This window comes from Nipponia nippon, unplaced genomic scaffold, assembly GCF_047370975.1.
Source record: "Nipponia nippon isolate SJK-2023a ecotype South Korea unplaced genomic scaffold, ASM4737097v1 scaffold_5, whole genome shotgun sequence".
NCBI classification, from domain to species: domain Eukaryota; kingdom Metazoa; phylum Chordata; class Aves; order Pelecaniformes; family Threskiornithidae; genus Nipponia; species Nipponia nippon.
The window spans coordinates 39897774-39924114 of NW_028262369.1; the positions used below are offsets into that span (position 1 = coordinate 39897774).

Here is a 26341-nt window from a genome sequence, read left to right on the forward strand (position 1 = left end):
TTCTTAGATTATGGTTTGGGAGCCAATTATTTCATGGTCCTGCTGGCAGGCTGCCCACAGAAAGAGGCCGTGGGTATGCAAGGGAAGTGCAGTTTCTGGTGATGCAAAGGTTGCGTAGGAGGGAAAAAGCTAGTTACTTGAGCCACATTCCTGGGAGGAGGCTAAAGTGAGTATGCTTGGCCACTGCTCTTCTCAGTTTCTCTGTTCAGTATTAGTAGCGCTAGTCTACTGCAATGCAGAGAGCTCCCCATGCAGAGTGGAAGGTGGCATTTCACAGAACTGCTAATACCAATTAATACCTTTGCATCATGCTGTCAAGGGCCACGGCCAAGCAGAATTCCTGTCAAGGAAGCTGCTGGGAGGCTGCTGTGCCCAGCAGGGGACAGGAACAGAGACCTGCTTCTTTTCCCTCATTTACTAAATTAATGCTTTGCTTTACCTTCTCCTGAAAGGGCACTTTCCAAAGCCCAAAGCGTTTTGGGCTTTTCAATTATTTCAATTTTTTTTGTTGTTTTTAATTTTTTCAATTCCATGTTCATGCTTTTCTTATTGCATAAGCCCTTGGCCACTCTCTTTGTTGAGAAGGCATGGCTAGAAAACAAGCCCCTTGCTGTGCCTCAACCAGGCAAAGAATTTGCTCCTTTGTGACAAAGTGGCCTGAGGAGTAATGGGAGAGTAGCTGAGCCCTGTCTAAGCAAGCCTGGGCCTGTGGTCTAAATCCTTTTGGAACAACACAGTGAACATGATTCAGTGACCTAAACAAAAACATCTATGTCATTTTAGACACCCTAGAGTATTTTGTCTGGCCTCCAGCTACTGTTCCAGCAGCCTGTGAATCTCCTACTTAGATTTCTTGAATATCTTGAAACACATTATGGTTCTTCTAGAGGGCAGAAGTGACTAGCATCAGGCAACTGGGCTTCCCCCTGCTAGGGTAAGTTGCACTTTATTATACATTCAGTTGTAAGGACTGGAAACTCTAAGATTACAACAATTTCAGGTTCATTAGTTGAATAATGACCTGTGTACCTGACTTAATTTCTACAACTGTAATGAGTTAGGAGGTCAGATCCTTAGCATGCTCTCTGAGAAACACTTAAAGAAATGAATGCTTTGCAATGTTCAGAATCACTGTCACTCAATTCACAGATTAGTCCCCTGTTCATGCAAACCCAGGAATAACTGCAGGCTATGAAATCAGATCAGCGTTACTCACTATGTCCCACATGAAGTTAGTTAGCCAGTAGATCACAGGGCTCACACCACTGACAAACTGTAGATGTCTGGCTTTTGTTACACGTTCTTGAATCAGGTATAAAACAAAACTAGCTGGTATAAAGGACATGGCAAAAATCACACAGATGGCAACAACAGCATCCACTGAAGTGGTCAGCCTAAAACAGAGCACAAGAAGGGACTGTGAGCAACGGAATGGATGCAACACAACACTATATTAGCATTTGGGGAACCTGGAGGGAATTTTAAGATCTAGAAGTAGCAACGTTATTTTGTAAGTGGAAGACTTTTCCAATTTTGAACTGTGCTAGTGTATTTTCCCAAGTTGTGTTGGGGACTGTAGCTAACAAATATGGATGTTGGTGGCACCATTCCCTGATTTTTTACTTGCCTTCATTCTCTGGAACAGTTCAACTCCTGTATAGAGATATATATATATATATATATATAATCTCAGTTTGACAGCCTTTCCTGCATGGTGTGTCTCAAACTAGACATTAAGGCACAATAATTGAAGTGCTCTGGGAGCTGGGACTCAAAGATGCAAGTTGCAGACAGTGAGATGAAGCGCAGATCTTGCCTCTGTGCTAAGGCAGAAGTTTTCAGTTTCACTGACTTCTGAACTTAATAGGAGACATGAGTGCAAAGTCGTGTCTTCCTAGGAGTGTTTTTTTCAAGAAATTATGGCTTTTAGATTCTGGAATACACCAACGCTACTACATGCCATTGAAAATCTACCTGTGTGCTGTCCTTGGCACTAAGACGGAGGTTGTTGACTACTGCCTACCTGTAGTCAATTAATGACAATTTCTGATTCCTTTTTTGATTATGATCTCTGTGTTATTTCACAAGTAGATCTATTGGCTTTGGAGCAGAAGACTTCAGAATCTTTGTGCTTGGGAATCAACAGAAACATGTAATCATGCATAACCAATGGTCATAGCTCCTACATGGGATTGGAATGAACTCTTATAGGAATATAATGCGACAGAAAAGAATAGATTGTATATCTAATTCTTGATTAGAATAAAACTTCAGGGAAAGGCCTCCACCTTCTGTCAACTGAACTATTTCTCCTCAGAGTGTGAGTACACTGGAGGTGGTAAGCTGCCAGGAGAGCGAGATGTAAAAACTAGCAGCAGAGCACAGGCAGACTTACACAGTGACTTCAGAGAGTTGCTCCTTAGTGAGGTTCAGAGGATGGTTTACAGCAGTGATCCCATATTCCTCAGGGGCTTGGCCAGTCCGCAGGTTAGCTCTAAGGATTGCATTATTGGCTATATTGAGGAAACTAACCATAGCATGCCAGCCTTTATTGTTAAACCACACCTAAAAGAGTCAGAAAGCACAGATTCATTTAAGAAGCCTTCACTAATAACCCTGCACTGCAGGAGAAAACTTGGTTGCCTTTTATCTACTTTGGGGGCATTGTCAGCAGGGAGGAATCCACCACCAGGAATTCATAGCTCCTAGGCACAGTCCAGCAGGAGGAGCTCACATACTATGCTTTTAAAAGGGTTGGACAACCACTGTCAAGGGATTTTATAAAGTACATTTTAAAATTCAGCAGAATGTGTCCTACTCGGAAGTATTTAGGACAGTGAGAAGTACTAAGAACATAGTTAAAAAAAATCTCACATTAGAAATAACTTTGCATTAACACTGTATCCCATATTACTTATAATAAGTATAGTAATATATAGTATAGCTCGTCTTGTATCTGAGAATGCCACTAGCAATATTCTTACAATTTGAACTCTATGTCAAGAAAGACTGTGAGTTAGCAGGTTACTTCCAGCAAATACCTTAATATTATCTTCGGTTTCCATGTATTTAAGGAAATTAGAAATTTCTTTAGCAGCAGCCAGTGAAGTTTGTCCCTAAAATAAAAAAGAAAAGGCTAAAGATCAGCTGTGTGGGTGAAATCCAGTGCTGCAGGTTTTCAGCTTTGTAACAATTCTTTAGTAAAGGGACAAAAACCCCATAAAAATCTTGCTTACTCCTGTCACATTCATCATTCGTCCAAGGTCACGTAAAAAATTGACAACTTGATCTCCAGAAACATGAAGAACTGAGAGCCTTCCTCCTATAGAAATTCCTCCATATCTAACAAAGAGAAGAGTATCATCAGTCACTTGTACCACAGACCCAAAACTCTGTACATTGATGGAAATACTAAAAATCCACTGAATGTAAGTTTGATTTGTAGATATCATAATTCCTGTATAACAATCTCTACTCTTTTTCTAACAAGTTGTATTAGGTCTTTACAGGGCTTACAAATATTAGAAGTTCTATGAGTTTCTGAGGGGCTCATGCCAGGATCCTCAGAAAATTATTATTTAGGTAGATGATTTGGAGAAACCAGTTATTTCTACAGTGCAAAATCTTTAAATCAAGATAATTGACATATAACTGTTTGGACAGCATGGAGAACTGAGGACAGCATGGACCTCAGTTAAAATTTCCGTTGTCCTGAGAGATGCAGGTATTCACCAATGCTGGTGCCAGCCAATACTCCATAATGATAAATACTATTGCACGAGATGAACCAAAGTCTAATCCCATAGAAAGTAATGTTTGCACATGAACAAGCAGATATTCTGTGAAGGAAGCCAGTCATCCAGCTGCTACCTTTGAAGTGAATTCCTACTACTGATTAAAAACTAAATAAGTATGTTCTCCAGGCTAATCAGTTATCTTTCTAAGCTTAGTATCTGCAGTGTAGACATCACACTGGGGTTAGCTGATGCCTCTACCTAAGTGTGGAGCACTAGTGGAATCTGTTTTATAACTACTGGACATGTTCAGAGTGGGGATGAGGAGCTGTGGTTGTTATGTATGTATTTGACAGCTGGTGCCTAGGTTTCATCTAACCCAGGTCCTTTTTTTGGAGGGTTCATATTTTTCTGCTACACTTTGAAAGAGCTGCGTCAGATCACTATCGCAACGTAGCGCAGTATTGTATTGTAACTTTCCATCACTCACATCCCATTAGTCTGACTCTTGCAGATAATAAAACTGTGATAGTTCCATTGTGTGCCTCTGGCCTTCATCCTTGTGGGGGCAGTCCAAACAAATATAACCCCTTGTCTTTATAAAACCCGTACTGACCCCCAACCTATTTCCCACTGAAGCCATCTCTTTGTCCTATACTATCTGCCACAATTCCCCTTGTCTATTCAGAGAAACACTGGGAGGCTCCACGGTTAAACAGAAATTCATTGTTCCTTTATTTACCACCATAATCTGTGAATTGGTTTCTTACCTTTGCTCATTGACCCAGTATTTGCTCTTCAAGCTGAAACAGACAAAGAGAATCCTGTCTTTTAATGCACTGAACCAAAGTCAATGGTATTGTCAGGCTTAAATAGATATTAAAGGTGAATTCCTAGGCTTTGAAGATCTCCGTTTTTTTTGTTTTGTTTTGTTTTGTTTGCTTTCTTTTTTAATTGCTGCTGATATTACTTTGAGTTGTGGTGTTGCCAGGACTTTTGGTATTCCCTTCAGTGGGGTTTTGAGGGGTTTTTTGTTTGTTTGTTTTGTTTTCTGACATGATTCATCTCCAGCTCATACAGAGATAGGCAAGATTGCTAAAGTGACAAATACTGGCTCTATCCTAAATCCATAATGAATTGATTTAAAAAAAAAAAATTATCTAAAGCAATTATGACATGTGCTAAGCGGAATCAGTCAAATGCAGCCAGCACATAGCTAATACAACGGGAATTTCAAGAATTCTGCTGGGAATTGAAAAGGTAGGAAGGCCTGAATCAGAAATAATAGGCCGTGGACACTGCACAGCTAATTACCATGCATGACACTCAGGCAAGCTGCAGAGCTATCAGTAGGATAGATGTATCTATGTAACATTGTCCTTTGGCTCTTTAGCACTTCTGGGAAGCAAGTGATAATTAACTGAGGCAGATGGTCATGCTGGTGTGGCTACAGTTCTTCAGGGACACAAACTAGTATCTCTGCAAGGCAGTTCTGCGTGCTGTGCAGAAGCACCAGTTTTCTCACCATTGACACAGTTACCATTTACAGGGCATTCCATCAACATTGAAACTTAGCTCTGCCTATAAAGGAGTACTCAATTACACAAATAGGTATAATTAAAACAATTTAACTCCCCTAAAATGAGCATCTCCTATTCTTACATCAGGAATATAGACATGATGCTCAAGTCTACACAATACTGTGACACATCAGGTGCTATGTTATTATTAAATGAGAATTTCACAGCCAGGTACAAAATACTGCATGTGAAAAACAAGGAGAGATTCATCCCTACCTCCCTTTTATCAAAGTGGGATATGTTTTCACCAGAAAATCTGAAATATTTCTGTGGGTCAGATCTTGAAGAATTTCTGTGCTGTGCTGCACTCTCTGGAAAGAAAAGAAAACCTAATCAATCACAGTAAACTTTACAGTCTCTAAAGCTATTAAGTGTTTGTCAGGAAAACAGCAAAAGTAGCTTTGGTTCAGAGGAATTGCTCAGGTTCATAGTATCATTGAAATGAGAGTGGGTCATTCATTTTCTAGCGCAAACATCCTTTGCTAAGATTTCAGAAGAAATCATGAAATCACAGAGTTTGCAATGCCTGACAAAAAACAGTTGCACTTCACTCTGAAACTTGACCTGAGTTATTTGCAACAAAGGCGAGGGTTGCTCAAGGCTTTTTCTTCACTTGGAAAGAGGGAAGCTTTTCCAATAAATTGAGGTCCCAGTGAAGATAAGGTAGTTTTCTATGATTTAGCAAGTTGAAGTAAAAATTGATATGAAAACTTCACCTTCACTGCATGTTAGACACTTTGAATGAAAATTACTCTCTGTTTTTGTAATGAAAATGATGCTACATGACACCTTTGTGAGTCTTTTGCAAATACAGCGTCACTGGGAAATACAAGACCTCAAAGTTGCCGAGTATATAGAATATACTTAAAAAGGTTCCTGGGCAGTTTCAGAGGGCAAAGCTTGCAACCTGAATCGACCTAGTAACGACCTAGAAAGTAAGTCTAATGAACTTTCCAGAAGTTCCTATATTTGTCCACAGAGAGGCAGTACCAGATGACACAGAAGATACATTACAGATGTCTAGCTGATTCTAGACAATACACAGCAAACTGGTAGCATCCTCATTGCGCCTTCATTAAATGAGCTGTCTATGCCCAGACATACTTCATAATTATTTACATACAGTTGCTTTCTTGGACACTCAGAAGTGAACTGTTTCTTCCTGACAAGTTATAAAAAATTATCATATCCTGCAAAATTATCAGGATAATATTATAATACATACATTTCCCTTAGAGGACTAGAATTCCCACAAACAAACAAATTAATTTTGCATCCTACTTGGATTTGAAGTTTTAGACTAAATTTCCATCTCAAATACACTAGCATGCAATTAGCAAAATTCAACTTTTGCTGTCCGTTGGGATTGCTTGGAAATCAGAAATAACTTGGGATGCTGTGAATAGGTCAGAATATAACCTCTTTATTAATCTCTTTTTTTGCTTCCTAGACAGGAATTCTAACTTGTTAGAAAAGCATTTAGAAAATGTAAACACTAACAGGCTATAATTTTCCTTTGCTCTTCAAAAGAGCAAGCACATTTTATAAAGGACATTACTAAGATTATTCATTGATAGGAACAGGTGGGAATGTAGCTCTCATCTCTTCTCCATACAGCATCAATGGTTATTAAATTACTCATCTTCATGCACATGCATACAAACATTCATTTTGCTAGCTTAGAACTTTCTTTCTAGAAATGGAACCAAAAGACAAGTAAAAAAATTATTATTTGGGATTGATTCAATATTAATTTTTCCACTTTTAATGAGATGACCCCACTCCATGATTTTCGAAATCATGACATTTTTTCTTTCCTTCCTTTCTTCTTTCTCCATCCTTCCCTTCCCTCCTTAAAGAAAGGCAATCTTCTAAATAGAATTGTTCTTTGAGGCAAAAAAAATTAATATATTTTTTAAATTATTCAATAAATTGTTAAAATTTTTGTGATTTTCTTCTATAAAAGTTTGCAAATTGGATGAAAATAGTAATCAAATTTCATCTAAATGTGCAAGCTTTTCCAATACCTCTGAAACTGAATTCCAAATTCCTGCAATTCTTGCTCCCTTAAAAAAAAAAATGTAGTCAATTCCTTCCATCCATATTAGCATGGCAACATACTTACACACTGATCCCTTTTCCAGCTCTTCCCATGAAATTTCCCTACAAAGATTCATGGCACAGGGACACTACCTGTGGTGGCGGGAGGCCTCCTGCACCTGCAGGACATTCTGGCAGCATAGTGAGTTTCTTGTGAGTGCTGCACTTGCAGGAAGGTGAAGGATTCTCAGGGCTCCACTGTTGGCTCAGCAGGAGGCTGCTTAGGTTTGGATGAACAGCAGGTGTGTTCCAGGCAGTTGGTATGTTATTGCATGGGTAGTTCCTGTGTAGAGGAACAGACTCTAAGCTGTGCAGAGATACAGTTCATGAGAACTCACAAATCCACAAAATTACAATGCTGTCAGCAGACATTCTCCTCTCAGCCCTTATCCTGTGAGTTATGAATAATAAGAACATTTTACAGTACTTGGTAAACATGAATAAATATAATCTCCCTGCACATCTCCAAGTTTACTGTCTTCGGCTTGCAGTCAGGACACTGAAGGAACACGGGGACTGTGTTTGACCCATTAGTACACATGAAATCCGCAGCAGACACATATCTTTGTGAAGAAACTATCGTTTTCCTTGCTCATGCAGTATATTTTCTCTCTTTATTTTTTAAAGTTTCCTCTTTGTTCCTGCTGTACCAGACAGAGGAGAGGAAGGGGAAGAGGGAGGAGAGGACAGCCAGAAGAATCGAGTTGCTGGATATCACGACTGGGAGAGAGGAAAGAGAAAAGGAACAAATGGCAAAGCATAGCATGCCAGTGACAAACGCCTCCAAAGCAGGAGTCACAGGCAGGGTAAGTGGGTAGGACAACAAATACTAAAGTAAGAGCTCTACTAACATTGTCCTCCAGAGTGAGAATAGCTTCAAATCATAAAGACTGTCCTATTGCTACTTCACAATTTGAGCGATTGCTGAAGTTATTGCTTCCAAACACACCAGTGGGAACAGGAGGAACCTGAGGGGACTCACACGTGGAAAGTGCCAGGGGAGCTGTGAAGATCTGGGTCTGAGCCCACTGGCCTACTGACACACATTGCAAGGTTGCTTAACTCTCAGTACAAGGCTACATGAGCTGGCTTCCAGCTAGTCACATTGAGCACTGTGAATCGTTCTTAATCCAGTGGCATTGTAGTCTTGCTGTTTGTTTTTTCACTTTTGACCCAATATTAGATATTATTGCCAACATTATCTGAAGCATTGGCTCTAGTGAAAAGTCAAGCCAAATCATTCTTGTTTCACTATTCAAGTTCCACTAGTAATACCCTGCTAGAATCTTGTTCAAGAGAGATTAGCCAGCAACTTACAGAAGAGGCTGATTCTTCATGCAGCGATTTCCAAATCCTGGTTTATTCAAGAAAGCATCAGTGAGGGAGACCATCTGCTCACTGCCAGGATGCTCATTGCTAAGGGAATAAGATGGGACTTTATAAATTTCTTTTTAAAACTATTGTACTGGAATACACATGGCAACTGGTAAAGAACAGCCATATGGGAGAACCAACTGCACCTCTCCAAATGCTGATAATTCAATTATTTTATTTATTTATGCAAAACCCCAGAACCTTCCAAGATGTTTAACAGGCTAAAGCAATGGTCCTTTTCTCCTAATATTAAAGCATGACTTCTGACATAGTCCTATAGCAATATTCTCCAAAAAGGCTTGAATCCACATTTCTACCCTCTCAGCCCTATCACACTCAGTAATCAGAAGATGAAAAACATATTCTGCATTTTCATTTGCTGAGGCTAAAAAGACAATGCTGCTCACAGTGAAGTGTCTCCAACTAACAACCTAATAACATTAGACTACAGAATATTGCTAGTGCCAAGTGTTATACAAGTATGAATATCAAACTCTGCTCCATACACTACCATGTGTAAATTCAATTAAAGTTTCATGTGAATTTTCAGTATGAAACTCAAGGAAAATGTTTCAAAATTATTGCCTTCAGTTTTACTGCTTTCTGCTAGTTGCAATCTAGTCTAGGACTTAAACATTGTTTGTAAGTTTCCTCTGCATTGCACGTTTTGACTTGGTGCAAGTTCAGCTTTGGAATAGGTGGAAGTGAAGGTGAAACAAGTGTTCAGGAGAGCACAGAGGAATTGTTCAGTGACCTGGAGAGAACAGAACTGAAGCTTCGATGAATTATGAAAGCAGACAAAGTGCTAGTAGATAAAAAAAAAATTCAGACCCAGCCAAAGGATACAGTGTGGGGAGAAACTGCTAAGCAGCAGCATTAATAAAACCTAAGACTCTCTGCTTTCATCTTGTTTACATATCTTTGCCCAAATACTGTACTAACTATAAACAAATCTACCACAGGTCAGCAGGTAGGTTTGAATCTCATTGTTCTCTAAGATTATGAATATAGGAGTAGTTCAATGGCGTATCAGAAACAGTCCGATTTCTTACTGTCCTGGATCTCCTGCTAGGCAGGATATGTAACTTTGTAAGTGTTGAGGCCATGAATTCAGGTAGAAAGAGAAGAGTGCCAAAGATAGCAAGATATTTGAAGGACTATTGGTTAGACATACTGACAGCTGTATTCTCCACTTCCACCTATTTCATGCTATTTTAATTCTGCTGATTCCAGTGGAGTTAATCCTTTTTTATACCACATAGAGTGAGAAAAGCCCAGTAAGACAAGAGCCCATGATCCTAAACGCTAGGGACAAAAGGGTGCATATATGACAGACGTGCTTTTACTCAGTGACTCCTCTTACCTGAAGAAAGTAAACTGCTGTCCATAGATCCAAGGGTGTAAGGTTAAGGCAGGATATTCTCCAAACGGAGGAATAATGACTGTAAGTATTAAAGACAGCAACACAAAACTAGCAGGGAGAACAATCTGCAGGGAACATGAAAACATCACACTAGGTTATTACATATATGTTGTAGAGTGACACTGTACACACCTCATAATATATATAAACAAAGGAGGGACAGCAGAAGCACACAGATCAGATCTGGTTTAGCTCCTGAACACCAACAATTTAATTTCCAATGCTGTCAGTTAAGATTCTGGTTGTCACGGAACTGTATGATGTTAAAAATAAAATGCTGGGCTAGTAGTGATTGAATCATGAACTTGGTGCGGGTGATAGACTCTAAGCAGAAAGAAACAGAATGAGTGGCAGAGGAGTTGGAATCATAATTAGAACAATTAGGGACACTGTTACCCTTTTGCAGCACCTCTGTTGCTTTGCACAGAGACATTGCTGGGAAAGACAGCATTGAGAATGTTGTGGGAAAGAGTCAAGAACAGCAAAAGTCAATACCTGGGCTAGGAAGTCCTTGTGGCTCCGGGAGGCATGGTGGAACCGTTTGATGAGCAGTGCTTTGATCTGCTGATGGACAAGCTGAAAGCCTTTATACTGTTGGGACCCTTTGCCTTCATTTTGATCTCCTGCTGTGCCTACTGGCATTCGAGAAGTGTCATTAGTTTTCAGTGCGGTTTGTTCAGCTGCTTTGTTCTCAGTAGAAGTTTTGCCAAGAGTAGAACCATTTTCTTGAGTGTCTCCTAGGTTAAGACGAAAAGGGGCAGAGAAGACACTTTATCCTCCATACATGAATGTAGCACAAACATTTTAATGAGCTCCGGATTTTACCAGCTGTATATATATCACCAGATTGCTTTAATTACAACTGTTGCACTGTGGCTGTATCTAGTGGCATCACATAGGTTAACACTCCTCTTACTCAGCAGGATGAACAAGTTAGTCGTGTATGTAGTTTATGGACTAATGGTCAGCAAACTACTTTTTGTAAAACTACTAAAACCATTGACATCTGGGGGCTTGACACTCCACTTTTATTGACATAGTTAAGAACCTAAGAACCTCATCCAATCTAAATAAAAGTCTTTCTGCTGACATAATCTTGTTTCTCAGATATCATGTCAGGCCCTAAAAACAGATATTTGCTGACCAAATTTATTTTGGCAAGAACACCATACAAAGACTGAAAGTTCTGAGGCTTTTCTTTACTTGGCTTTGAGAATACAGAAGAGTCCCAAGAAAAGTTTGTCAAATACTGATTCATGGATCTATACCTGCTTTTTGCATTCCAGGGCCAGCTTCTGCCGTGACCTTTAGGAAAACCTGCCATAGACAAATAGATGTCCCGGTTAGGAATAGAACAGGTACAATAACCTGACCTGTGGAACACTACACATCATCCTTTAATGTAACAGAAAAAAATTTAGACACCTTTTCAGCACTCCTGCTTATTACACAAGCAGAGGTCTCTTATGAAATATCTCAGAAAATAAAGAAAGGAACAAACTAAGATACACAGACAGACAGATTTCAGGATAATGAGTCATGCTCCATAAGGCTAATATGAAGTAAGGCTTGGATCCTTTCTCTATGCCCATCCCAAAGGCTTTCTGAGCATGTCACAGCATATGTGATTAGGTTTTGAAGGGGATATTAGGAATTAGTAAGATTACATGTTTAAGAACAGGAACTGTCTCAGAAAACATTTTGCGGACTGATAGTAAGATCAGCAGATATTTTAATCTGTCTGTTACCTCTTCAAGTGGTGTGTCTGAAACTCCAAAACTGCTGAGTCCCAGATCATCCAATGTTTCCTCCAGTTCTCGGAAGAGACTGGCGTAAGATCGCTGTTTAAAGTGTTTATTGGGCAAAAGGTAAATGAGTTCCTGACCAATGCTTTCAATTAATTTTGCTTCTGGGATATGATGATGAATTACTTCTGCTAGCTCATTCAGATCTCCTGTGAAAAGTCAAAACAGTGTTCAAAGAATGAATATTTAACCATGCTAACTGTGATTTCAAAAGCTGTTATTTGCACTATACAAAAGGGGACTGCTCTATTACATAACTCTCAGATATCTCAGTTAATTCTGTACTAGACTAGGCTATGTTTCTAATTATGGCCTAGAACTACGTAGAAGAAAACTATTTCAGGTCTGTTAATAAACAACAACAAAATCTTCAGGAATATCTACTTAAGTTCTTCTCTTATGTAGAAAAGCCAAAATAACTTTTTCTGAGAAAGCCAGTTTCCTTTGCTCTAGGTATGCTTCAGTTTTCATTAACAAGTTACACATTTTGGTGCAGACAGTTCAAAACTCAGTCTATACTTCTAAAGCACACAAACTTCCAGTTCATCATCTATACCTGAGACCACATATACATCAAAAAGGAGCAATGGTAAGAAAAATCACAAAGAAACCCTATCAAATTCATGTTACAATACAATACGATACAGATGTTAGACACAAGTACTGAAGAAGTGGGCCTCAGCAGCATTGATCTGTAAGATGAGATTGCAGCATAACAGGAGACATAGCTATGTGCTGGAATGCCAAACCATTCTTACCATCCAGTTCCTGTTCTGGAGCTCCTTCTTTGTCACTGCGTGCACAGCTGGAGCAGGAGCAGGAGCACTGAGATCCACAGCTACAAAGCGACTAGCATGGACAAGCAACAAAGATGAAAGTGCTTCAGATACATGCAAAACAGGGTGTAAGGGTTGTCAGCCTTTGAACAGCTTGAGTCAGTGAAAAATATGTCCTGTCTGGAGCATCTTGAACATATTATACTGAAAGTCACCTGAGGACTGGATTAAGCAATGCAGAAAACATAAATCCACCTGCACAAAGTATATCTGTCACTTCTAAATTGCATGAAAAATATCCGGGGAAATGCAGTCAGCAGCGGCCATGAGTATACAGATCGTGTTGCTACTAAGACTGGGAGCACTACTAACAGCAGAAAGAATCCAGATCTCTACTTCTCAAGCTGTGCGAGGCTGGTTTACTTATGGATAACTGTAGACTCTCCTGGTGTCTGAGCTAGTTAGTAGACTACACCGTGTTTACAACCAGTGTACTGAAGGCTTCATATCCACCTATTATTTTCACCTGTCTAGCTGAATATTTATAAAACCAGAGAGGTTTTCTACAGAGAGACTCATGTATCCATATAATTTCATGAGGTGTCATTGAATTTTCTCATTGCTGTCTTCATTTTGAAGTCAGTTTTGTACACAGCCTCAAGCAGCACTTAAATGCTTTCTACCTTGGTGCAGTGCATGAATACATACAAGTATTTTTCAGATTACATGTGCAGGGAGGGAGCTACATACTTACTGTAGCCCTTCCAATTCTGGTGTTTTTCATCTTGCGAACAAGAGTGAGATAGAAGCCAGACCCAAAGCAGTTCTTTAGGAATACAGGAGAGCCCGAGCAGAAGAGTTTCCCTTGGGATATGATGGCTACTCTGTCTCCAAGGATGTCTGCCTCATCCATGTGATGGGTTGAGAGAATGATGGTTCTGCCTAGAATGAACAAGGAGGAATGTTCAAGGCATGGACCCTCTCCGGAACTCAAAACTGTGCTTAGTTTTTTGCCAGTTAATGCAGGGTTCTCTCTGCACCAGAGCCATGTCGCAGATTTGCCACATCCATAGGTATTCGTTCAAAGAATCTTGTTTGCTTGAATTCATATCCCACTACTCATGACAGTTTATGCAGCAGGCATATGCTACATCTATGACAGGTTTTAAAACAAACAAACAAACAAACAAACAAACAAACAAACAAACAAACAAACAATTTCCACTCTCAATCCTGTTACCTGAGCGATACTTCAGCAGAAGATCCCAGATAGATCGCCTGGAATATGGATCAACTCCAGAAGTGGGCTCATCCAAGACTACCACTTTTGCTTCACCCACAAAAGCAATGGCAACAGTTAGTTTCCTTTGCATTCCACCTACCACAGGACAGAGACATCCAGGAGTCTGCGATGAGTTACATAAGTGGCATGGATGTAATTAACACAAACCGATACAAGTAAAACAAAACCCATCCTCAGACAAATATTTCTGCAAAGTTAAATCAATAGTCACATTTTTCTTCTGAAGTTCAGAACAGCTTGTTAAAAATTTTATTATTTTTTAAAATATATTTTTCATCTATGCATTGCATGTTCTGCTTCTTGCCAGAAGCAAAAGCAGGAAGATACGAGATTTTCATGTTCTCATGTGAAATTAGCCAACTTTTATAGTTGCAATAAGGACAAAGTAGTATAAGAACACCTGGCTGTTTATTCAAATCAGTTTTTTAATCTGAAAGTGAAACGTGTTCAAATACACTACATGCATTTGTACCTTTAGAATGAGAGAAATAACTTCTACCAAATAATAAAGTATTATAGAGCACTGATCCAAGCAGTGGAGCAGCATGAGAGTATAATATTTCATTTGCCTTAAAATAATAGAATATTTTGGGTTTTTTCTTACATTGATAGATTTTTTAAAATATATATACTAATTTAAAAATAACAGCTTTAAGTATTTTTGAATTTGTCGTATATTTATAAGGAACAGAAGCTTTAGGGACAGGTTGTGCCAGCTTTACTATTTGTACAGTCCCATTTACTCACTGAGCGTAAAGACTTCCCCAGTGCACAGTGATGTGTCAGAATATGGCCTCAAACATGTAATTCAAACAATAATTGCCCAAAGACAAAGAAAAGGCAGCAGAAAAAACATCTTAGAACAATCCTGTGGGCACCTGACAAATTCTGAGCCTCTTCATTCCTTTTATGGGTGAGGCCCATGTCTTCTAGCATTGTTTCCAACTCTTGCTCAGCTTCATCCCTGGATCTCCCTTTCAGTTGAGAATAAAACAAGATGTGCTCTGCTACAGTAAGGCTGTGAAATCAGACAGAAAGGCACCAAGGCAATTTAAATGAATAAGCGGATTTTTTCCCAAGCAGCAATAAATTCACTCTAGCTTTATCTTGCTAAAGGAAGAGGGGCTGCTTTACCCTAAATCTGGATCACAGATCTTCTTTGGGAGAAGTGCCTTTGAGATATCTACTGCCAGCACAGTAAGAGAAACAACACAGGCTTTGGGGATGGGTCAAGCATGCAGACTGGGACCCTGATTCTTCAAGCTAGTATGGAATGATACTTACTGATTGAATAAGATGTTGTACTGAGGGCACATGCCTAATCTGTGCCGAATGGAGTCCATGTGAGTCTGAATATCCAGGCCACCAATCAGCACCGTTCCAGAAGTGGGTGGGAAGAGGCCTGTCAGTATCGACCTGGGAAAATAAAATGAGGAAACTCCCACTCTCCTATCTTTCTGTCCCAGGTTAGGAAGATGTGTTGCATGATTCCACTAGATGGAGCATGATGACTTCTTACGATGGGCCTTGATGAAACAACTCCAGTAAAAAGCCTACATATAAATACTGTTGCCCTGCTATAGTGAGAATCTTGTGGATCTGCTAATGTAATTTTTGATACACCTGTCTGTATGGTTCTGGCCTGCATTAAAAAAACTGTTTTAGTCAGCTACTCTGTTTCAGAGTAGTTTGTTCAGCATGTTACATCACCCCTATGTACAAATGGGTCTAAGACAAAGCTCAGTAGGACCAGGATAGAGAATAATGGTTTGAGGTCTCCAGCCATGCTGACTCATGCCCTACACCTTTATTTTCTGTAAAATGGAAGGGGGCCAAATGTTATGTTGCAAATGGGTGGAACCTGTTACTAGATTTGGATGAATAAAGGATTTTTCGGTTCTGAAAGTTTCAAAATAATAGAAATTTTTATCAGGAGAATAGAAAAACAAATTTACAAAAACATTTCAGCAGATTAGAATGCTTTTATTTTGGGTCAAACATATTTCTGGTGGAACAATTAAAAGGCAATTTAAAGTGCATTTGAAGTAAAAGTCTCTTTTAATTAAAAAAAACTAAAGCGTTCTGCTGGGAAACATCATAATGAAACACTTCAGTTCTTTCAACATTTGGTAAACTTGTCACAGACTCGTGAAATGTTTTCTTCACCAATTAATCCTATTTTGCCAAATAAAGTTCTGTGTAAAGAAAATTAAATGTTCCTGAAGTCCAGTCTCCTGAGATGCTAGGGTTCTAGGACTAGACGAACATTTTAATCTGGACATGGATCTTGCATATATGCAGCCATTTTATCTAAAGAAGGCCTACATTTTATACTCCTTTGTATACAGACCAAAAACCGCAACTGACTTAAAGCCAGTTTGATAGAGAAACCAGGAACACGTGGAGTGTAGTGGCTTTCAAATCTTCAGCTCTTTCAGCCAGAAGATCCTTCTCCCTCTTCACCTATCAGGAGTTTGGCATGGGAAATGAATTCTGGGGGAGAGAATTGCTTCCTTCTCTTTAGACTTTCACTTGTTTGTGTCATGCATTGCCTCCCTCCCAGGGTTTTAGCTAATCCAGGATATTTTGTCTTTGCCTAGGGGCAGCATTTCCTTGTCTGGAAAAAGCTTGATGTTGTGCGCCAAGCTAGCTGCAGGGGTGGTAGAGAGACAAGGGAAGAGTGAAAAGAGAAGACTGCTCCTCAGGACAGAACAGGAGAGCACTGCCCTGGATTTGCTGCTTCTGAAATACAGACTTACATGGTGGTTGTCTTTCCTGCTCCATTGTGACCAAGGAAAGCTGTGATCTGGCCCTCATAAAAAGTAATATTCATCCCATCTACTGCTGGCTTGGGCCTGTTGGGAAAAATCTTCACCAGGTTCCGAATGCATACTCCTGGAGTCAATCCTGTTGGCTCAGGCTCAGAGAAGGTATTTACTTCAAAGGCAAGAAATCAAGAATGAAAAAAGAATAAAAGAACATGTTTTAATCCCAATTCTGATGATGACACATCAGTAAGTGCAGAAGCAACAGCACATACCAGTAAAATACAGCATCATGTGCCAGGGCCAGATTCTCCAGTCACACCAGTATCAAACTAAGGCAAGATTTCTAACTGCAGTGCAATTTATTTAGATTCACCCACGTAGCAATGACAGGAGAAGTGGAGCCCAGAATATCAATGGTCTGTGGAGAGGTAACTCATTGGATCAGGTGAAGCTCAACACGCTTTCTGTTTTCATTGTGTAGCAGAAAGATTATTTGGGATTGCTGTCTGTAGATACTTAGATAGGCTGAGAGATTACATTAAACAAGCAGCAGGTTGCCTTTCTAGCCAGGCTGAAATCTGCCATTCAAATCATCTGCCCAGCTGTGCATTCTTTTACCATGATGCTTTAAAAAAAACCCCAACATTTGCCTTTAATCCTGGTAGGTGAAATTTAGCCCCTTGCTGAGGCCACCTCAAGACATAGGCAGTACCTAACATGAGCACTACGTGGGATGGCTTTCTCTCAGGATTAAAAATGCATTATTGTAAATAGCACCATCAGGATGTTTTATTGCATCAGCTTCAGACAAAACAAACTTCCTTTGAAGTAAATTAAGCCCTTGGGCAATGTGAATTATAGGAGTTGAGAAATTTAAACTAAAGACCCTGTCCACTTTTGTTTACACAGAATGCTTAAGGCTTTGTAGGGAAGCTTGTTTTGCAATTGCAGTTTACTTAAATTGTTCAGTACCCAGCAGGCCTGTGTGGAGAGCAGCCAATGCCATCTGGGTGAAACCAGCCCCACCTCCACCAGTGGCTTGTATGACTGTCATTATAAACAATACTCAGGAAAAAGTCCCAAATATGTTCTACATGAGAGAGCTACGCATACTACAGAGCAGCTGAAATAATTAATCTAGAATGGGTAGCTTTATTTTAAATTTTAAATAAAATTATGTTTATGACAAACTTTTCTTTTGTGAAGAAATCTAGGTTTCCTTTTACCTTACTGGGCCAGATACAAACATCCCTGTATTTACAGAAGTTCACATGGAGCCCAGCTAGATAGTTCTGCGTATATTGGCAATTGACATACCACCCTCGGTTTTGTATGTATCATGAGCTCAAGTCATATTTGCCTGCAAGACTCACTGACAAGTTGTGAGACAAATTCTCTGATGATCTCCCCCAGTATCTGCTTTGCATCACCTGAAGGACACTGGTGGAGGGTTGAGCTCCCTTTTTTTGTGATTCTTATTTCTCCATTCTGATCCTATTCCTTCAGTGCAATTCTGGGCCATTTAGGTCTTTCTTTAGAGGTGGCAGCATTTGTCGGGCATGTGGATGGGACTTTGGTGGAAGTTCTGCTTAAAACGTATCAAGCAATTAGGACAGATTTATAGTGTCTGCCCTGCTCTGCTAACCCGTGCTAGTATTGGACTGCACTAGAGTTAAGCCATTAGAACTACTCTCCGTTTCCCACCCCATGACCCTTACATGAAGCCATTTTGGAAACTGTCCTTGAACCATACCAGGTCTGCTCTTGGCTTCTCCACATGTCTCCCAGTTCCCGTGTGGCTGGCTGAAAGGGAAGGCAGGCTTTTTTGTGCAGTGACAGGCAAAGCCCTTCCTCTGTGGCCATGGAGCAGCTGGAACCTGGGAGCTGATGAGTACAGCACCACAAAGATAAGGCAGTACTAGGAGAAGATTGGCTGAAATAACCTTTGCCCTCTGCCTGTCTTTTTTCTTTTGAAGTCCTGTCCTGTTTCCATTCACCCTGAATGCATGTTTTCAGTGCCTACGTGAGGAGCTCTGATGACCCCACTTTTATCTCTAGCTTTTCAAGAGAGTCAGAGTGGGCTCAGAGCGCTCTGTAGCAGTTACTTTTGCCACAGAAACCACATGCATTCCTCTGAGCATCACATCTTCTGGCTCCCCACAAAAGAAGACATTGGGACTTGAAAACAAGGCAGGTCATTCAGGAATTCTTAGGTGGTGCCTAATGTCAGCATCAGAAAAGGCTGCAGACAGACACACAGAGCACTTCAGATAAATCCCTTTGAAACCAGCCTTTCCCTACAGATATAAGACACACTAAAGATAGGCAAAAAAAAGGGAGGGGGCTAGGAGGAAAGCATTCCTCGCAGCAGAAGTATTTTTATTGAAGTCATGGCTCTGTTCAATTCTACGAAGTCAACGTATGTGTCTCTGAGGCTTCCCTCAGCATGAATGCTAAGTTGCTATAGAAACAGCCTGCATTCGCTCAAGAAAAAACAAGTTACAGAGCTCTTCTGGAAGGCAGCTTTCTTATGCGTGGTGGCTAAAATATTCTAAGGCATTGTAAATGTACAGGAATCAGTAAGAGGGTATCTGGGAAAGTCAGCGCCTCTCCTGAGCTTAGCTCTGGCAGTTGCATGCTGTCCTCTGTAGCCTACTGGGCTCTTGTAGTTTGACTCCAATCATTCCTATGTCTAGTTTGTTATGAAGTACAATGAGTATAGTATCTCAGAAGTACTCAGGTTGCTCTCTCTCCTTACTATTAATTTCATCTTTGTCCTGGACATCTGTCTTAGGCTTCCCCTGCTCGCCGGGTTCTTTTTCTCGTTTGTGTTTACACTGTTTGTTTTTACCATCCTTCTCCCCCTGGTTGTCACTCTTTTCTTCTGGCTTTTCAGGTTCTTCAGATTTCTTTGTTCTGCTTTCATTGTTTTCCCCTTCCATGGCCTTCTGATCCACACAGCCTTCCGACTCGGGACTTTTTTCTATATAAACCAAAAGTAACCAACATTTAATCAACCAAAATTTAATTTCCTCTTATCTCTAGAGGTGCTTTGAGGAAAAGGAGGTAGTCCTAAGCCTTGAGTTCTCAAAGAGCATTAATCATCAGTGCTTTATTCAGGTTAGGCACACAGCACACAAAGCCATCTAGCTTAAAATCTGCTTCACAGCGTCAGGAACGGATATTTAAGGAAGACGACTGACAATTTTGCAATTATAGACTCAGAGTAGAAGATCCTGACTAATATTAGGTACATTATATTTTGTCATTGTAACTCTAGACCAAATTCCTCACCACATGAAGAGAAAGGCCATACAAACATTTCCCAGACTTACAGGGAATGAGAGGAAGAAAAACAAAATGAAAAGTTTAAATGAAAAGTGAACTGCTAAACTGCTACTTAGATTAAGAGACTAGCTCCAGGCCGGAGTGAATGAATTGGTGTTAACTTTTGTACAAGAATTTCTGGCTTTCCAATTTGGTCTTAGACCATGCTGCCACGAAGGAAAACAGTCACATAAAATCACTAATAGGGACAGGCTTGAAGCAGGAAGGAGAGTGATGTTAAGAAGAGGGAGCCCCTGAAGGAACTGTTCACATAACACAAATTCAAGCTGGCAGCCTAGAGTGCAACTAGCACAATTGTAATTTATCTCATGGCCTAGGACTTAATTTTCTTGTGAAATTTCACCATAAAACTTTTTGCTACAAGAAATTTTAGCCCATAAAACTGTATAAAATGACCTGGTGCACAAACAGCAACATAAACAAGTTCACCATGTCACCTAAAATGGCAAAGTGGGGGATGCAAAAGTGCATGGATAGAAGTAAATTTTAAAAGTACCAAGATAATTTACCAGGTTACCTTCATTTTCAGCTGTGCATTTACATTATCTGACATTTTCTTGTCCAGTTTTCTTCCCAACATATCAAACAGTTACGATAAAGTAAGAAAATGCTTAGTATTACCCTTGAAGGAAAGTTATGAGTTGAGTAAAGTTCTACAGTTGTTCAGGTAAGCTGAGGCACTGAAGAGTCTTAGTTCTTAAAATAGGTAAGAATCACGTGCCTCCAACAAAGGAAATTAATCAATCAGAGGCAACCTTTCCAACTGTCCCTGCTTGAGAAAACCCAAGGCAACGTTTTATAGAAGAGAGGATGAAATAAGTATCAGCCCACTCAGGCTAGTTGAGATAATCATGGAACAATTTAGATCAGAAGGGACTTCCAAAGATCTCCAGTTCAGTCCTCAAAAAACAGGGCCAATTCAGATCACAGTGACTATCTCAAAAAATGGAGATTTCACAGCCTTTCTGAGCAACCCGTGCCAGTGTTGTACCTACCTTTACAATAAATATTTTTTTTCTTATATTGAATCAGAATTCCTGTTTTCCAGCTTACATCCATTGCCTCTCATGCTTCCACTAGGCACATCTGAGAAGTCTAGCTCTATCTTAGCTTTCTCTCTTAAGGCTGAGCAGATCCAGCTCTCTCAGTGTCTCCTCGTATGTTGTATGCTTCAGCTCCTTATCAACTTGGTGGCTCTTTACTGAGCTCCCTCCAGTAACTCTATGTCTTCCTTTCAGTGAGGATCCCTAGGATATACTCTTGCTAATAAAGTTCAGGATGCATCCGGTTTTTCTTGGCTACACAGGCACACTTGGCGGCTCATGTTTAACATGTTGTCAACCAGACCTTTTCTACAAAGCTGCCTGCCGGCCAGGTGGTGGCCAGTCTGTATTGTCCTGTGGAGTTATTCCATTCCAGACACAGTATTATGCATTTACTTTTGTTGAACTCCATGAGGTTCCTATAAAGCCATTTCTCCAGCCTGTTGAGGTCCCTCTGAAGAGCTGTCCTGCACTCCACTGTTCCCTCCAATTTGGTATCTTCCACAAACTTGCTCATGGTGCCCTCTATCCCATCACTCCAGCTGTTAATAAAGTCTTTAACCAGTCTTAAGTCCAGTGTCAGTCCCTGTCAGACCCCTGCCAGTAATAGCTGGTCCCCAGTTATGCTTTGTACTGCTGATCACAATGCTTTGGCCTCAACAGTTCAGTCAATTTTCTACCCACTTTAGTGTCCACTCAAGCAGCCTGTATCTCATCAATTTGGCTACCAGAATACTTTGTGAATCCATGCTAAAGCCCTTGCTAAAGTCAAGTTAAATGGCATCCACTGCTCTCCCTTTGTCAATTGATCCAGCCATCACAGAAGAAACTCAGACTGGTTAGGCAAGATTTGCTCTTTGTAAATCCATGTTCATTATTTCCTGTCACCTTGTCCTTCATGTTCTTGGGAATGGCTTCCAGAAGGATCTACCTCTTAATCTTACCAGGGACTGATAAGCATCAGCAGAACTAGGATGAGAGCTGTGGAAGGGACTGCAAGATTGCCCTATTTTTTCTCAACAGTGAACTGTTAGATCAGCTCAGCTATCTGATATAACATCACCTACAAAATAAACTCTAGGCTTCACTTAAGCAAAATGTTTTATCTAAGTAATCTAAAAAATGCTATTAAAAACTCCTAAAATAAAAAACCTGACAATTAACTAGTAGCCATAAACTTTTCTGTTGCTGACCTACCTGAACAACTGAATATTTTGGGGCTTTCCAGCCTTCTCACAATCTTTAGTTTGGGTGCTAAGAAATCAAGAGTCCGCCTTGTATTGGAAATATATTAAAGAACACAGAGAACTTATGAGGCATTAAGATAACCAGAAAATGGATTTCATTTCTACTAAATTTAGGCTTAAACTAAATAAACAGAAAATGTTAAAATCCTGTAAGTAACTGTGCTCCAAATTTGAGTGTTCAAAGGAGCTCTGGTGCAGAATATGCCCAAGTTCCACAGAAAGTCAATGAGATGTAGTGGCTGACACCTTATCTGGGCCTTTAGAAATTTTCTATTCATCTATAAACATGCTCCAAGTCCTCCTTTGGCTCTTTCCTCCGCCTTGCTATACAGTCAAATCCTAATCTGGTGGGCAGCATTTGCAAAGCTGAAGCACTAAAGGAAAACCTGTTCATCCCCTCAGAATGCACCAGAAGGCAAAGCCTCTTCAAAAAATCCAATGTTATAACCTCCTCTTTTCTGATCAAAACGTGAGCAGTGGACGTATTACCAGCATGTTCACAGAAAGGACTAACTCCCTTCTGGTTTATAGGTATCACCCTGAGATAAGACTGCCTTGTCAGCAGTCTGTCTGAGTTGATGAAGGGTAAGGGTGGTAATGAGAAGACTGAAGAAATTATTTCTTCACCTGTCATTTTGATTGGTTTCACTGTTACCTTGTAAATTTAAGACAGATTTCAAAACACCACCTTCAGCAAGACTCTATTCCAGACATTAATCATCATTCTGCATTAATTCCTATTTAAATACGATCACCTACGTGTTGTTCTTAACTACTCCAGTATCAATGCACAGAAAAAAAATCTGCAAAAGCAGGACTTTGGCACTCATTCAAGTTGGTCCAAGGGTGGCATCCATTTTGATCTTGCTTACAAACCCAAAGCAAACAGACTTAAATTAGTGTCAAACTAGATAGAAAAGCATCAGTTTTAGAAAGATGGGAGAGCCTCAGTGTAAATAAGATCAACATCATATTTCATTTCGACTCATTTCACAAATGCTCTGTTGGGCAATAAGAACTCCTTGAATGTCTCAAAAGGTGTGGGTTAGAGAGCGGGGGTTTGATGTTGCTTGTTAACCCATGCTTTAGAGGCTCTCAGATGGAACAGTGACTCACCTCTAATAACTCTAATAATAGCAGGCCACTCCAAGTTCAAAGGCACCTGCTGAGATTCTCAGTGTATGGCTGTCTCTAATCTTTGCAGCAGCTCAGGTAATGGAAATGTTACGCAGTCACCTCTAAGCAGATCAGTGGTTTTGAAGTTATTTCTAAACACCAAAGTTTTAAAAGAACTTACCATCAGCAGTTGCTGTTTTCTCAGCTTTGGGGTTTCTAGAGCCAAGCCAATAAGATTCCTGCACAGGGAAATACCAAGGCTGTGGTAGCCCATAGTCCCCTAAAACAAAAATAAGTAGGTAAAGTGCACTTCATAAACACATTCCTCAGTGGGCACAAATTCAGCTAGGCAAAGTCTGAGCTATAATTATAAACACTTGCAATCCTAGTGTTGCATATCAAAAGGTCAAACCATCCACCAACAGACAGAACAGATTTTGTTTGCAGAATTTTTTTTTTTTAACAGGAGTAAAATATTCAGAAAATACGTGATCTGATTGGCCTTACCTTTTCTTAAGTAGAACATGGTTTAATTACAGAATGAAGCTACTCCCTACATGGGGACAATCTGAATCCTCATCAGCCAGGCAGCAGCTGCCAAGGAATATCCTGATTGTCTAAGATGGGATCATAGCCTCACTGAAAGATTTTCTTTTAAGGCCCACTTAACACTTGAGGGTTGACATGAGTGAAAAGCTTATTATATTTACACTTAATACCCTGGGCCTGAATTCACAATTGGCAATGAGAAAAGAGACTCTGGCGCTTATTTCAGCACACAGCCTTGCAGGAAAAGTGACAACAGAGTAATACTTTTCTTAAGCAGAAATGGACTTTTTGGGTCACAGGCTAATTCTGTTTTGAAAAGAGAAAGTACAATAACATTATCAGTTCTTGTCAGGCCAGACCAGAGCTAGTGCAAGTCAACACTGCTTTCCTGGATCATATTGATTTATAGAATGCAGGGATTTGAGCTATGTTTAAAACTGGCATCCTTGTGAACCCAGATGCTATTGGCCTTGTGCTACTTACTCAAAATAAGCAAGGGGAATTTGTGGTGCTCACTGAAAGACGGTCAGTTTTTCTATATTGAAAACCACTGTTTATGAAAGTGTCTGCTTATTTCTGACTTACCAAAAATACCCTGTACGTCAGGCAACCACTTGTATTCCCATTAATGCACACAAATGCTCTGTCTGCATCCATAAGCAGTTTGCCTTGCACTGGTTATGAACTGGATTATACCCCTTTGAAGCTGGTGGCTAAAACAACTGCTTCTCATTCAGGATGAATGCAAAACACAAGTGAACTCCATTACGGGGCAGAATGTTCAAATAGCCAAAGAAGCAGTGTGCCAATGGGTAGTTGGCTGCAGAGAAAACTTGAGCAGGAGCTGAACCATATGGTTCAAAGGATTATCCAGGGAACTCATATAGTAAGCTCAAAGACTACAGCATTGACTTGGTAGGTCTGGCATGTGTGTGACAGAGAAATGCTATGAGAAATTCCACAGAAACAGTGGAGCAGAAAGCCAAGGAGACACTCAGAGCAAATATTGGGAGGAATTGAAGCTAACGAATAGAAGTCCTGAGAGGCGTTACTTTTGTGTAAAGTGCTGGCTGAAAAAAAACACCTCGGATCTATGAGCAAAAAAACTCCTGTTGTTTAATTCCTGCTGTGTTCATGGAAATAGTACATCGTCCATTCTTTTTTAAAATAGAGTTGCAACACAGGCTTCTCCAAAGAGGAACTTTTAGGAAAGTTCCTGCAAATCAGCTTTGAAAATAAGTATGTCAAAATTGCATTAAACTACTTTGTGAGGACACATTTCTTAAAAACAGAAAAGGCATTAATTTGATGTAGCAAAGCTCACTTTTGTAGGAACACAAACAAAGCAGACTTAAGGTCATATTTTAATTTTGAAGCAAAATATCCTCACACATATCTAAAATCATTTAACAAATCCTTATCTATTCTTGATTTAGATTAACTCTCATAAGTGATGTGTGCAGATAAGCACCATCTTACCTTATCCATCACTGATTTTCCTTCATAGCTAGAAAATCTACAACATCTCAAATTCTAAGTAACCACTCCAGAAAAAAAAAACAAAAAAACAAACCAAAACAAAAAAACCCAAACAAATAAAAACAGAAGGAAAAAAGACAGCCATCTGCCAAGAAACACATTCTGGAACTGCAGTTCACATGTGGGAGTAATAAATTAATGAAAAGAAAGCTCACTTGCTTGTACGGCATAAGAGTCTGCATTTATTATATTGTAACAGTATTCAATAAGAAGCAAGATAACCATTTAAGCTACAAGGACAAACCATTTTCTCACAAAGAAAGTTCCCAAACTTTGTAATTGATAACAAAGAAAATTATTTCGTGAATGCGCACTAGAACTAGGATTCCCATTTAGAAATAAAATAAATCCACACAGGAACTTTCACAGCTGCCTAGGACACAGCATACGCCTCAGGAAATAGTACCATCCTTTAAGAAACAGTTGGCCTAATGTAGCCATAGTATATATGTGAACTAGAACTGTTATTTCTATATTTTCAAAAATTTAAAAAATTCTCACTAGAAATGGTTGCAACTTCTCCAAAGAAAAATATGTACACAAATTGGCTTTTAACAGATGATACTTCTGTAGGTTTATTTTCTATTTAAATTTTAAAACAGGACCAGAATTTGCATCCTCCTTCTTACTCTTTCC

At 39.8% G+C, this 26341-nt stretch overlaps 1 protein-coding gene across 1 annotated transcript in view; it reads right to left on the bottom strand.

Moving 5' to 3' along the window:
* ABCA4 (ATP binding cassette subfamily A member 4) overlaps positions 1-26341 on the bottom strand; it is a 74370-nt gene that overhangs the window by 12592 nt on the left and 35437 nt on the right. The window contains exons 17-36 of the mRNA XM_087730938.1: positions 23799-23897; positions 19622-19846; positions 16855-17032; positions 15380-15511; positions 14974-15113; positions 14033-14170; positions 13547-13734; positions 12775-12865; positions 11960-12165; positions 11480-11528; positions 10707-10948; positions 10152-10276; positions 8732-8830; positions 7508-7697; positions 5531-5625; positions 4505-4537; positions 3237-3342; positions 3042-3116; positions 2396-2565; positions 1217-1394 (exon numbers count right to left, since the gene is read on the bottom strand). Of these exons, the coding sequence (XP_087587064.1) occupies positions 1217-1394; positions 2396-2565; positions 3042-3116; positions 3237-3342; positions 4505-4537; positions 5531-5625; positions 7508-7697; positions 8732-8830; positions 10152-10276; positions 10707-10948; positions 11480-11528; positions 11960-12165; positions 12775-12865; positions 13547-13734; positions 14033-14170; positions 14974-15113; positions 15380-15511; positions 16855-17032; positions 19622-19846; positions 23799-23897 (2759 nt within the window). The remainder of the gene's footprint in view (positions 1-1216; positions 1395-2395; positions 2566-3041; positions 3117-3236; positions 3343-4504; positions 4538-5530; positions 5626-7507; positions 7698-8731; positions 8831-10151; positions 10277-10706; positions 10949-11479; positions 11529-11959; positions 12166-12774; positions 12866-13546; positions 13735-14032; positions 14171-14973; positions 15114-15379; positions 15512-16854; positions 17033-19621; positions 19847-23798; positions 23898-26341) is intronic.